The following is a 14,761-nucleotide window of genomic DNA, read 5'->3' on the forward strand; positions in this document are numbered from 1 at the left end:
CTGCAGCAGAATGGGTCTTTTCATAGGGGCTTTGCTGGCTCAATATGGGGTGCGGGGACTTTTCACTGGAGGCAAGCGCGATGAATTTAATCTCCAATTCTGTTCCTTAATCCACAGTGTTGAAATGTTATTGCTGTTAATATTCCACAAAACGTATTCACAGAAACATGTAGCCCTACTGAAATTGAACAGCCTCTTTAACCAGGAGGTGTAAGTCTATGTTGAGGAGCATTACGGATGAATTATGCCCCTTTATGCTGTTGCTTCCTAAGGCCAGTGCCTTTGCATTGATATTATATCATTGTGGTGCCTTGTAGGGGGTTAAAAACAATCATGATGAGTCTGATTAAAAAAGGCATAATATTTGAGAGGATTTAAGGCTTGAGATTCATGCAAAGTTCTGGAGAAAATTTACAGCATCCACCCTCTTGCATACCCACAATACATTTTGCAACTCCTTTGAATTGTATTCTGCTGACACCTTCTGGACAAAACTTTCTGCACGGTTTATCGGTTTAATGCATATAAAGCCAAAAAGACAATATTTACCACTGGAAATGTTTTTTTTTCTTATGTTATCTCAGCTTAATATGTTTACAGTCGCATCCTTTAATTTCTCACAGGATCTCTGGTTGTTATCAGACTGCGTAGGATCAGCTCTTGGCAGGTAGGTCGACTCAGGACAGCCCTTTTTAAGGGGTGAGTGGTGCAATGCGTCTGTATGGATTTTGGCATGTCAGCATTTGAGGTTCAAACCATGTTTGTGAATCTGGAAATGTATTAGGACATATTATCCCACACTTATCAGTTGTAATTCATTCATTCATTTTTTTACTTTGCACATGTGATGTATTATAGGCTAATTTTGACTTAGTCACAGTAGTATTGTCATATAAACATTCCTAGTTGCTCATCTATTAATCTATTTTTCTGATGGTTATAGTTATGGTTATGGACGACGCACTCTCGATGTCTCTCCTTGTAAAATTAGGATGATTAGGAGGATTTTTGGATATTATGCATGTCCTGCCTTTCTACCTGTAGGTGACACTGTTTAACTGTTTGACTTCTCAATGTTGTCATTTCAGTCTAAGATAAGTTGTGTTAAGGAACCACAATAAGACCGGAAGACACTTAGCATGCCTCCAAAATAAAAGCCTTTTGTTTGGAATTCTGTCAATTAAAAGATAATTACGTGAAATGTGATCACAAAACATACAACAAAACATATTGGACTAAAAAAAGAAACATACAATGAGAAGTATCAAAAGCCTTGTAAAACAACTTGTATATTTTGTGTAGTGCTATACAAATACTATATATTACAAATCTGAACTAACTTAATTTGTTATGATTTCCATTGTTTTCAACTTGGGTGAGGATCCTCCAGCAATCTTGTACAGAGCTGAAGGAATGTAGCTATGTTATTGGCAAGCCAGAATTACCAAGTGAGCAAATACCCCAGGACTCCAGACTCTGACTCTCAAGGACCCCAAAAGCCCTATAAACACATGGCATGATTTATTTTTTGGGCATGCTTCTTGATAATTTGATTAATGGTTGAATTATCTGAGTATATGCACCACTAAATTGCAATATCACCACAAGGCAGTACAGACAAGTCCCCAAGTGGGGCTCCAGGTAAATGCTCCAGTGTGATCCAGCCATCATAGGTAAATGTCCGAGTGTGATCCAGTCATCATATAAGGAACATGTATTGTGTATGTTGTTTGTTTGTTTAAACTGAGTAATAAAAGTAGCAATACCATTTCATAAAAATGCTATTAAAAGGAAATGTCCTGTATTTAAAATCATACTTAAAAAGAGTACAGAAGAATAATATAATACTGGATAATTAATGCTTTTACTTAATACTCCATTTATGTGTAAGCAGAATTTGTATATGAAACTTTATTTTGCAGTGTGACTGGTAATTAACCCTATAATGCCAAATGCATCAAATTTGATACAAGCATTTCTGAGACCTATTGCATCACCTTATGGTAAAAACTTCACTCAAAACCCTCTTGTATCCAATCTGATACTTGTCTTCCAACCCCTGGTGGATACCTTTATCACTACAACAATTCAAACACAGTACATGGGACAATCCAAGTTGGCCACCTTCAGATAGTTCCCAACTCACTGGATCAAGGTTAAAAAAAATTGCGATTTTTACGATTTTCCAGTGACATTTTCTTTGAAATTTCTAGTAATATTCTAACATGAACACTTAATCTGTTGAAGCAAGTTATAATTACATAATTTTTTGGCATTTTAGTATGTAGTAAAAAAAAGTGTATAAAATTTGGAAAAACCTATATGCAAATATTTTTTTTCAGATTTTGTGAAAGGTTCCAGATTCAAGAAATCAGAATTTTCTGTCCATTGTTTCTGGGGTCGGGCATTACAGGGTTAAAGCTGTTCCTGTCTAAATCAGGTGGAGTAATATGTACATTTTATTCCTTGAAATGTAGTGGATAGCATAAAGTAACATGAATATGAAATACTCCAATAAAGCAAACGTATAAGCAACATTCCACCACGGCTGACGGTTTTTTCTCCCCGTTTTATTTTGAAATGCAGAACCGGAAGTGCGCTGGTGTGTTCCCTGACAGTTAACGGCAGTTGTAGCTGTTAGGTCCCGTGACAAATTTCATTGGAACTTTCTACGTCCAGGAAAGACTGATGTTTCCTGCTTCACTCACTTGTCAGGCGCCTATGGGCAGCAACAAATTACACTTTAAGTTTGTGTTGTTGGGGGGGGGGGGGCTTTTGTTCGAGCTAAAACGGGATAAATGTTAGGTTCGTTGGCAGTTTATGTGTTGTTGAGCTAAATATCCCCACTGGAACTACGAAAATAGATGAATACTCCATCAAAATACTGTAAGGTACGTGATGTTCAAGTAAACGTTCCCTTGTTCTCATTTTGCTAACGCAGGGTTGGCTAGCCTTAGGGCAATATCTACTTAACACACGACGCATTATGTTAATGTAAGTAATATATCATTGTGTGTAAGTAATATCTTAGGTAGCTATTACATAACATTCACTTTTTACTGTTAGAAGACCACACTGAACAGATGTTCAACCGAAGCAAAATAGTATGAACAAAGTTACGTTAGCAACTGGATCGCACATGACAACCTTAGCACATTTGTGATCATGAGCTTTTATTGTATTGCTCAGTGTTTGTGTTACATGTGGGAGCTTGTTCGAACTTGTCAAACCTTTCATTTCGTGTGTGTATGTGCGTGTCGGTATTCAATTTGAGTGTTTGCGTCCAGCTCCTCCCTCCCCCGGCTCATTTTTTCCTCCTCTCAGCGCCTGCAGAGGCTAGGCTTTTTCCAGTAATACACGTGATCTTTGCTGAGATTTAAAAAGTTGTATAGGTGTAAGTACACAAATAGCCTTGGGTGAAAATCATTATAAGCTTACCAAATGGTGGAGCCCCAAAAAACAAAACAAAACAACCAAAAAAAGAAAAAAAAACAGAAGTAAGTCAGGCCCTTTCAATACTGTGGTCTGGGGAAATGTTGTCCACTTCCACATAATTGTTCTCTGAATGTAGAAATGATGTGTCAGACCTCATAGGCTGTCAAAATGAATCTTTACATTGGATGTTGATTCAGCTATGTGGTATGGCCAGGGGCACACCAATATTTCTAAGGTGGATGATGTGCATGTGAATATTTTTTCCTCTTGTCGTCCCAGCTAACAACAAATGGGACAAATGCAATTTTTGCAGTCTTTTCTCCTCTGTTCTCCACCATCTTTCAACTCTGTTAGTGTGTGAATTTGCTTCATTTACTTTTGGTTTGTTATGAGTTTAGAAGGTTCACAGCTGGTTCTTTGAAATGGCTTTGAAGAACATGTTTTATATAACAAAATAAGTTTCAAGTTATGAAAGATGGCAAGATGGATTTAATAAGTTCACATACCCCACTATTTGAAGCTCTACATCTGTGATAACTGTGGTGTGAGTTTAAAAACAACAGCCAACACTGATTCACATCTTGCAGACACCTTATATACAGAGAATTTGTGATGCCTAGACAGCTAGAGCAGCTAACATTCTGTGATTTCTAATATTTTGCAGCTGATGGCCCATTTATTTTGTCAGTGCCCAAGCTGATTCAGACCTGCTTCTAAGAGGAAGTCAGAGACCCAGTGTGCTGACTGTGGATGTCTGTAAGCGGTCTGGACAGTCAGGTTAGGGTAGGAATTTTGTCCAGATGCTGAGGTCGGTTGCACGTACAGGGGTTGACTTGAGTTCATGCTCATCACACGTCTCCAGCTGCACCTCCTCAAGCAGAGATCTGTCTTTGTTGCATTATTGAGATACTTTCAGATTTATCACACACATAACAGATATAATTGACATTTTCCTGAACTGTTGAGGTGTATTGTAAAAGAACATTTGTAAAAAAAAAAAGTGAACCTAAACAGATAATTATATTAGTTATTAATAAATATGTTTGTATTTATGTAAAAACCTTGCCATGATAAAGGTTATATCAGGTTGTCTGAAATAGGTGGTCTTCCTGTTCATGTACTGATGAGTACATTCAAAACAGTCCTTTGTGTGGTTTTCTCCGCTAACCATTTTCGGCTTGCATGGGTCCTTGTTTCTGTGACTGAGTTTTCACATGGGATTTACCATTCTGGCGTGACTTCTGCTTTGTTTTCTTGCTAAATGTGCTTGTCATGCATGATACACAGCCACATACAGGGAAAAATGTATGTTCAACATCCTTGTAGGATATCCACAGGCAAGGATGTGTGTTTGAGCTAAGCAGGAAGAAAGCTATTTTTGATCCTGTCTAGTAGCCCAGCGTATTTGTGGCTGTCAGCACAAGTTAATTCATGTTGTGGCATGAATGTAGAGGATGCTGGGCATAAACTGCAGTTAGGGAGTATGCTTAACATTAATCTTGTTCCTCCTCATACTCATTATGCCTTTCCAGGCTTTGTTTTCATTCCTTATAACAAACTTAACAATGTCTGTTTGTGGGTTTGATGAGCAGAAGCATTCCATATGAAGGAGCAGTACCAATGTCAGCTGAAAATGTAAGTTGTTCTAGACAGTTATAGGTTATTTCCCTCTTGAACAGAAATATTCCTGGAATGTTAAAAACTGGGTCCTACCCTGTTACGTACAGAGTCAGTTAACCGTGAAAACAGGCACAGATGTGAGGCAGCTCACGGACATAGTGGACCATTTTGTGTGTGTACCAGTCACAGTTATACAAATTTCAGGTTTTTAAAACACAAAAAGGATCTAACTGTTTCCCTCCAAAGTGACTGGTAGAGGAGACAAACCTTTCAGTCTAAATTTGTTGTTGGTGTTGATTTTCCATAATGACAGTGATTTAAAGATCCAATTTTAATTAGAGCTGAAACTCTTAGTGGAATAATCAATTAGCCAATCAATGGAAACTAATACACAAGTATTTTGATGGGCATTTCAGTCATTTTTCAAGTATGAATGCCAAAAATTCTTCGAGCTTCTCAAATATGAGGATTTATGCATATCTCTGTTTTGTCATTGTAAAATTACTTTTGTAAAAATACCTTTGGATTGGACAAAACAAAATATTTTAAGATGTCACCTTGAAATTTCATAGACTAAGCTATTTATTGGTTAATTCAGTAGATAACAGGCAGACTACCCCTATGAAAAAACATTATCCCTAGTTTTTAACCAAAGTTTTAACAGTTTCAGTATAATGGAGACAACAGTTGAGTGAATGGAAATTGTTAATGCTATTGTTTTAAAGATGAATGGGGAAAGTGAAAATAAAAGAAAGTCAAAAGTAGGAACAAAAGAGAAAAAGGGCCTAGTGATGAAGAGGCCATGAAGGTCCCTCCGATAGCGCACATGCATTTTAAAGAGGGTTGCTCTTTTGCTGTTCCCTCAACCCAACGTGAGCAGAATGAGATATCCCTCCAGGATGCATTCAGGATCAATACACAGAGGGAGAAAGTTGACCAAAAGCTGGTTTTCCGAGTGTTGTGAGCAAACAACAGTGAGAGCAACAACGGTTGTGGTTAGAAGGACAAAAACTACCAAACAAACAAGGCTGACCTCACGAACATCAAACAATGGACAAATCAGAGCAGCAGACAAAGAGCTTTGTTGTAAAAGAAACAGACATTACATAATAGAGATCTAGTCAGATCACACAGTGTTTTGTATTTACCGCACATACAATAGTTTTATGTAATGTCCTCAGATGAATACAGGAGATAACATCTATTACACCTGATTGTAATTGACTTATTAGTCTCTTTGCCACTGCAATGAAGTTTGCCCCCTTCCTTCACCTACAGGGAAGTGAGGTTTTGACCTTTTTTTAACAGTTGTCAGGGGAAGGCGTCTCCTCAGCAGTTAGCTTGATTTCCCTCTTTAAACGTTGGGGAAGAACAGCTCCTGGGGGTTTTACTCTTAACCTATTGTGTAACTCCAGCTTCAAAGACCCCTGGAAGGTTGTTTAAAAATACCTTTCCACCGACCAGAACAAGCGAGAATGCCACAGACCCAGCATGTGTGAGAGAGATAGCATGTGTGTGTGTGTGCGTGCGTGAATGAGTGTGGGCTTGTATGCGTTCACATGTTTGACAGGGTGTGTGTGAGGTGAATACATGTGGAGGAGGCTGCGCAGATAGAGACTCATATCTCTCCCATGAAGATGATGAATATCACCATTAACAGCAAAAGAAAAAAAGTAGAGAGTGTCATGGTGACATAAAGCTGTTTAATCTAAATGTTTTCTCACAGTGAAAAATCAGATGAGAGGAAAGATGGGATGTACACATTCAGAGGAAGGAGTGAGTTAACTGGTTACCCAGGAGGAGGGAGCCTGCCCACTGACATGTTGCAGCTCAGTGACCCTCCTGCTGCTGCCTGTATACTCTTGCAACAATCTTTCCTCTTTAAGCAAGCACAGGGACCTCTTGACAAGGTTTCACCCAAAATGCTTTTAAAGGCAAAAACTTATATTTTTTGAATGTCTGCAATATTTGATGTTGCTAAATTAGCAAGTAGCAATTATGTCTTCAGATTTGTCCATTTTCAACTCAAAGAAAAAGAAAAAAAGTATTTTTATTTCATGTTACACTATAACTGGTCTCGCTCAAGGTCACCACCATACAACTGCTTTGAGTGATGTATTTATTTGTTTGTCTTTACAAGAACATCACAAGTAGTGGCCAAGTGTTCTTTTGTACCACAGACAACCATGGCTGTGTCTGCGACATCTGGGCGACTAGTGAAAAAACAAGCAATAGATTAATGGATGAAGAATCAACAGAGCTATGTTATGGCTCAAACATCAAAGAAATACCTTAAAAAAACATACAAGTACAATTACAAATAAATAACTGCTTCTAGAGCAATACACAGGGATGAACGTTTCTCATATCAGGTGGAGGCAACAAACACCACTGCAGGGTGACGTGTAGATAGCAGATGAACATCAGTTTCACTTCCTGAATAACAGAGTGGTCTGTTCTCTTTTCTTCTTCTGCAGCAGTGATCCAGAAATGGGGATGGGCCAGCTGTATACTTGAAGTCTCATCCTGGAGGACACATTACTTTATGACCTTGCACCTTTGAATGCCGACAGCCCCTAAGATGGAGGAGCAGTCCAGTCTCCCCAATGTCAGCATACCCTGCCACAATGAGCAGAGGGACAAGAAAAAGCGTTACACAGTGCGTGCAAAAATTCAGTCCATTCATGATCAATTGGCATGTCTGAGTAAAAGTAATTCTACAAATGACTGTATCAGTGCAACCCATATTAGAATTTGATAGTATTCTGTGTGTTTACATGGACTCTCTTTGCCTTTTTTTTAGGTTTACAAAGTGATGGTCTCTGTTGGACAACAGGAATGGTTTGTCTTCAGGAGATACGCAGAGTTTGACAAACTCTACAACACAGTGAGTGGTAGAACGTTGGCATTTTGATTTTATAGAGTATGAAGTAACTTTTGTGTCCTGCTGTTCACACTGACATTTAGAATAATTATATCCTCGTGACCATAGCTGCCTTCTAGCCCTTATGTAATTTTCTCTGTTGCTCTCATGTATTTTAATGCAGTTACGAAAACAGTTTCCCTCTATGAACTTGAAAATTCCAGCCAAGAGGATATTTGGGGATAACTTTGAGCCTGGTAAGTCTTTACTCTATGCTCATGTCATGTTATGTGATGTGATGTTATGTAAAAATTCGTTTTACCATAATCCAGTGCACACACATCAAGGCAGAAGCCTGACTCCAGGTGTTAAAAGTATAAATGCAATTTTTGGCCTTATGCCTGTTTATGGCCTTGAGCGCAGTGTTTGATTTCATTTTGTAACGCATATAATGTATCCATCCAATAGAGTTCATCAAGCAAAGAAGAGCAGGGTTGCATGAGTTCATCAAGCGAATTGTCTCACATCCTCAGCTTTGCAACCAGTAAGTTTTGCTGTTCTCTCTCATTATATTACTGCGTGTGTTAAGAGGAATGGCTTCAATGATCTGAATCCAACAGTCTAATGCGATCAAAATTGTTTAGCCAGACTTCACACTTGATATGAATGAGATAAAGAAAATGAAGAAAGTTCTGCCTGGTCATGCTATACTTGATGATGTTCCTGTGTTTCTCTTATTAAACTGTTTGGTCTTTCTTAAACGTTTCAGTCCAGATGTGAGGACCTTTTTACTGATGGACAAAATGCAAAACTTTTCAGATGCCTCTGAGGATGAAGATGACAAAGTAAGAAACCAGTCAACCAGTTTTGGCTGACTGGCTCATTTTCTTTTTTTTCTTCATTCATAGTTTTGTTTTCCTGCTGACTACATCTTTTGATGTTGATATGTTGGTCCAGATATAGTGGAGTAGTTCGGTTCTCCACCTCTGTTTTTGTTATGACCAGCTGTGCCAGAGATTTGTTGACTCTGTATCCCAAGTTGTAGTTTTTACTCAAACTAAATACAGGCAATAAATAAAATCCCCTCATTTTGTTAGTGTAGCACAAATAAAGGAGTGAATTCCCAGATTCAGGATTCCTGGATTCCTTATCCACAAACCAGTGTTGAGTGTGTCTCAGTTTTAGCCATTAGTTACACCTTTGTGGCTAATCTTGATAATGGCTTCTCTGTTGTTTAACAGAACAACTCTACCTCTAGAAACATTAACCTTGGACCCTCTGGAAATCCACAGTATGTTTGTAGTATCATTTTAAACTTTGCAATTTTGTAATCACTTAAATTACATTTTTACATTACTGAAAATAATGTGCTGTAATTTTGTGTTTCAGTGCCAAGCCCACAGACTTTGACTTTTTAAAAGTCATAGGAAAGGGGAGTTTTGGGAAGGTATGTGAACAATGCAATAATGGAAAGTACAGTTACTTTCTTTTCAGCTTAGACTGAAAATTCACAAGATTGCTAATTTGCAGCTCTGTTTCCATAAATAAAATAACTTCCGTGTCGTAATAGTTTCATTACATTGTAATCAATTTCACAAATCAACTGTGCAGAATTATTTTGACTGATATATTTTTGTTACATGTGTTATACAGTTAGTACAGTTTTGAAGTGTTCCTGTGTTGTTTGTCTTCTGGGGTAGCAAGTTTTAGTTCTGCATATGTTGGCCTTTCCACGTAGGAAGTGAGAATCAAATCAGGAATCACTTTGCTTTACACTGTTGATGCAATGTTCAACTTGGTTCCTCTCCCTTGTGATGCAGGTTTTCCTTGCAAAACGGAAACATGATGAAAAGTATTATGCTGTCAAGGTCTTACAGAAAAAGGTCATTCTCAACAGAAAAGAGGTAATTTTACCATCAAATATGGCCGGGACTCTGTCCATATTTCAGGCATGTGTACGTGAATTATTAGTGTCCAACTAAATGACTCCCTTTTTCAAATCAGCAAAAACACATCATGGCAGAGCGCAATGTGCTGCTGAAGAATGTGAAACACCCTTTCCTGGTTGGGCTTCATTATTCCTTTCAGACCACAGACAAGTTATACTTTGTCTTGGATTTCATCAATGGAGGAGAAGTGAGTTGTTTTAATTATGTGAATAATAAGGTTACATAGAAATAAGTCACAAGATTAAGAAACACTGAGAATGGCAGTAATACAGGAGATATGTATTAAACAACTTGAATACAATTCCTCGGAGCAGCACTGTAGCTAGTTAGCATACTTTCATGTGTTACAATCCTTATTAGAGGTCACAGCATTACTCAGAATAAAGAATGGCTGTGAGTGTGACTTCCTCAATGGATAACGTTCAAGTGTGTTCAGCCTTTTTAAAGCTGCCATGTGTGACTGACTGTGTGAGAGTGACTAACTACAATCTGTAGCCAAGTAAATCACTACCAAGAGCTTTAAGATAAAAATAAAATCAGATCAGTATTTGCATTTTTCAGTCAGTGTCAGTATTAACAACTAATGTACATAAAAAAGAAAATATGAACAGCTCATTGGTGCATTAGTTTTTGCAGTCTGTGTAAGACGGTGTTTGTCAAATAATGGCTAATTATTAGATTTTTAGAATACTGGTCAATGAATAAAATCAACCGGAACTTTATCATTTCAGCTTTTCTTCCATCTTCAAAAAGAACGGACCTTTCCAGAGCCCAGGGCAAAATTCTACGTTGCTGAAATGGCAAGTGCACTGGGATATCTGCACTCCCTCACCATTGTTTACAGGTATGGTGGAGTTTCATGTAAGTTAACATATGCTTAATGTTACATTTATGAAGCGCTCTTAACGATCAAACTAAAAGATGTCTCTTGTCTCCTAAAGTTGATGTTGATGCCATCAAGTTTAAAATGTCTAAAATTAGAGATAAATGAACTTGAATGTATGTGTGTGAATATACAACACATAAATTATGTCTGAGTTCATCACCATATTAATATTCCTGGTATTGTAGAGATGTCTACAGAGCAGTGTTTAGAGAATAAAATTGACCAAAATATAATGAATATTTTAATAGTTTAATTAACAAATAAGTAATAAATAGAAGAAGAAAATTTTACATACTTTTTCTTGTGGCTCATCAAAGATTTCTCAGGAATGTTGGGTTGCAATGGGGGAATTTTAACTTACTTGTTTAATGCTTCAGCTTTGTGTTACTAACCAAAATTCATTGATTTGTGTTAATTTTGTCCAGAGACTTGAAGCCAGAAAACATCCTCCTTGACCAAGAAGTGAGTATTCCCAGTTTTTAACCAAACACACTTGTGTCTAATTGATATATAATCACTATAACAATAATTACAGTAAATTACAGAAAGTATATGTTAATGGTACAGAACCCAATTTTTTCACTTAGGTACTATGCTGAGAGGACTTGTTTAAGTGTATGGAGCTATAGTGCCTAACAATGGCTGCATATTTATGACAGAAGGATATAACATACAGTACAAAGAACAAATTTAATTATTATCCAGGAATATTTGTACCACCAGTGAACAACGGTGTCATTTCCAGTTCCAGCTGGACAGAATGCGTGTGATTGGATTAGGTCTTACTAATGATTTTCCTGCCTGGCCTTATTGAGAAAGTGAAAGAACGGTGAATAGAACCGACTGAGCTACGCTGCAGCCAACATTCCTGGGCAACAATAGAATCCTCAGTCCCCGGGGATAATGAGCTGCTTGTGTGGCACATGTTGTCTAAAAACGTCCCTGTGTCCTCTCTTTAAAGGGGCATATCGTTTTGACAGACTTTGGATTGTGCAAGGAAGGCATTTCCCAGACAGACACCACCACTACATTTTGTGGAACACCTGAGGTATGGCTATTTACATGCCTGCTTACTGGCAATTTTGCAACAGGGTATTTCAAAGCAGTCTCACCTTCAGTGTCAAAAAGTAACAATTATTAGCAGCCTTTTTGGAATAAAGTGGTTAATCATTTTACAAGTACAAGCATACTCCAACTTGCCACACTGCTGTATGTCACTTTTTCCAGAGAGTAAAATAATGTTTTAATAAGTAAAATATTTGGTTGTTGTATTTTAAGCCAAAAGTAAAATGTCAAAGTTAATGTTATATTATTACGTTTGTGTACTTCTACCGAGCAGTATTTGGCTCCAGAGGTCCTGAGGAAGCAGCCGTATGATAATACAGTAGACTGGTGGTGCCTGGGTTCAGTGCTGTATGAAATGCTCTTCGGCCTGGTGAGTTTTTACTGTGAGGTCTATTTCCCCTAAATCTCCTTTTGCATTGTACTTTTTTTGCAGATTACTAAACATTTGACAGCGATTATGATTATGTTCTCTTTGATAGGCAGCTTCGACTACTTTTGCACAGAAAGTTTTTAGTTATAACAGGATATACTGGTGAACTTTAGAAAATCGAACAACTGGTTTTAGTGCAAGAGGTTCAAGAACCTCATTGTAATGTCACACTCATTTCCATTACTCTACGTCTTTCTATTTTTTTCTCATATCTTAGCCGCCATTCTACAGCAGGGACACTCATGAGATGTATGACAACATCCTCCACAAGCCGCTGGCGATGCGTCCTGGTGCAACCAGCACTGCCTGGTCTATACTCCAGGGCCTGCTGGAGAAGGACAGCACACACAGACTGGGGTCCAGTGATGATTTTGTAAGTGGGATCACTGCACTTGCACTGTTTTGCTGCAGTTTCCAATTTTTGAGCTCCCTCTGGTGGCTGATCTATATACATTATACACCTGCAAATACACAACAGTTTTATGGCATTAATGATTTATTTTCTTTTACTTTTTATTAATACTGATAAATTATGTCTAGGTTGATATGTATTATTCATTTTCAGAATGAGATCAAATCACACAGCTTCTTCTCCTCCATCAACTGGGATGACCTTGAACAAAAGAAGATCCCACCCCCATTCATACCCAGAGTGGTAAGTATTTTGTCATATTTTAACTGTTCCTGGCTTTAACAATAGTCACTTGCATGTATTAATAACAAGACATTATTGCAGTTTGCATTTTAGTTAATTTGTAAAGTAATCAGATTTAGAATTGCTTCAAAGCACCTTCACAGCATGGTGAACCCACCCTGGTGTTTTCATTTCTCTACCTGATTAGAGCTAATCTCTTGTTGCTGTGTACAGACCACACTAAGTCAACCTGAGCAGAGGTGTAATGAGACTGAATATCTGAAAACACCTGCATGGGTGTGAAGGGACTCAAACATTTTGCTGTTAATTGTACTGGTATACTTAGGTCTGACTCCTACTAGATTGCAGAAGTCATCCTTTGCTATGAGTTGAGATTCTTTGCTAGAGCCATTTTGTCTGATCCATAGGCACCAAACAAAGTGAAATAAGTGTGAAATGCTTATTAGGTACACCTGTGCAGTTTTAATTCAGTAATAGTCCCACAACAAAATTACCCGCACATGAAAAACTTCATAAAGGTAGAATTTATTGTGATTCCATTGTATTTGATTGTACAAGATTGCACAAATGTCCTAATTAAGCTCCATCTTTCAAACTTCTTCATAAAATGCATTTTTATAAACTTAATTTCATGTTATGTTGTGGAGTTTTCTCTTTTTTGTCTTGTGTTTTGGTTGAAAACCTCTTAAAACATTTACTAATTTCAATAACCTCTATATGTTTGACTGTTAACTTTTTCATCCCGTTTAAAGCTATTTGTAAAAGCAAGATAAATGCTAGAACTTAATTGTTGTATTTTATGTCATCAAATTAATTCCCTTTAAAAAAACGTGCAGCCAGTTTGTCTTGTATTTGTTCCATGAATGCTAATATTGCCCATATGTTTACTCCCTTTTTCCCCAATGTTTTTACAGAGCTCGTACTCTGATATCTCAAACTTCGATCCCGAGTTCACAGAAGAGATGGTCTCCAGCTCGATCTGCTGGTCTCAAGAACATTCCATAGTCAACGCCAGTGTAATGGAGGCTGACGATGCCTTTCTGGGTTTCTCTTATGCCCCACCTTCTGATGACTCTTTCCAATGAAACATTCCCAATGAGATCTTCAAATGCCTTAACCATTGTAACTTCTTTTGATTAAAGGGAAGAAATTTGTACCATGGATGAACTTGTTCTATGAAGCCAAAGCAAGCAGCTGAGAAGAAACAGCACTTAAAACAGATTTGGGTTGGAACAAAGAGCACCAGAAAAGTCTTTATTTTTTACTTATTTGTATTTATATAAATATATATATACATAACAGATGATATTTTTAAGAATTAAGGACAGCCATTCTTTATTAATGTAATTTCTGGTGGTTTCTAAAAGGAACCTTTATAAAGTCTTAAACTTGTCCCTTAAATGACATCAATAAATCGTTTTCTGAAAAACTTGAACAATTCACTGGACTTAAAATAACACCATACGACTGTCGACTGGAAGGGTGTTTGTCCATGTAATTACTGTAAAAATAAACTAATGTATCATATTCGTACTAACTAAGCTGGAAATAGGGATTACTTGAGAGACCACTGAATTAAGCATTTTGGTTTAAAGGTTACGTTTGTAAAAAAAATAAAAAATAAAAAAACAATCTTTTTCAGTTACCTTTCAGTTTGTATTTGCGAGTAATAAGTGAATTGTTTTTTGTTTGTTCGTTTTTTTTTCTTTTGATTGTGTTTACTTTTGCGCTATTCTTGCCTTAACATGTATTCATAATTGCAGAAATTAAAAATCCACAATGCTTTGCTTCCCCTGGTAATTCAGTAGTCCTATACTCCTACACAGTAATAATAAAAAAAATCAAAGAACATAGTCTG

At 37.3% G+C, this 14,761-nt stretch overlaps 1 protein-coding gene across 1 annotated transcript; it reads left to right on the plus strand.

Moving 5' to 3' along the window:
• The first annotated feature begins 2,677 nt into the window (after nucleotides 1-2,677).
• Nucleotides 2,678-14,756, plus strand: sgk3 (serum/glucocorticoid regulated kinase family member 3). The gene is made up of 17 exons (XM_071485254.1): nucleotides 2,678-2,891; nucleotides 7,533-7,714; nucleotides 7,859-7,942; nucleotides 8,103-8,175; nucleotides 8,387-8,462; nucleotides 8,688-8,763; nucleotides 9,160-9,209; nucleotides 9,308-9,365; nucleotides 9,739-9,822; nucleotides 9,923-10,054; nucleotides 10,599-10,711; nucleotides 11,179-11,215; nucleotides 11,715-11,801; nucleotides 12,093-12,188; nucleotides 12,466-12,621; nucleotides 12,814-12,903; nucleotides 13,818-14,756. The coding sequence occupies exons 2-17, from the start codon at nucleotides 7,619-7,621 to the stop codon at nucleotides 13,986-13,988; spliced, it is 1,479 nt and encodes a 492-aa protein (XP_071341355.1). The 5' UTR covers nucleotides 2,678-2,891; nucleotides 7,533-7,618; the 3' UTR covers nucleotides 13,989-14,756.
• The last annotated feature ends 5 nt before the right edge of the window (nucleotides 14,757-14,761 follow it).

This window comes from Trachinotus anak, unplaced genomic scaffold (assembly GCF_046630095.1).
Source record: "Trachinotus anak isolate AG129_WGS33_773 ecotype Australia unplaced genomic scaffold, CSIRO_AGI_Tana_v1 ptg000009l, whole genome shotgun sequence".
Classification (NCBI taxonomy): domain Eukaryota; kingdom Metazoa; phylum Chordata; class Actinopteri; order Carangiformes; family Carangidae; genus Trachinotus; species Trachinotus anak.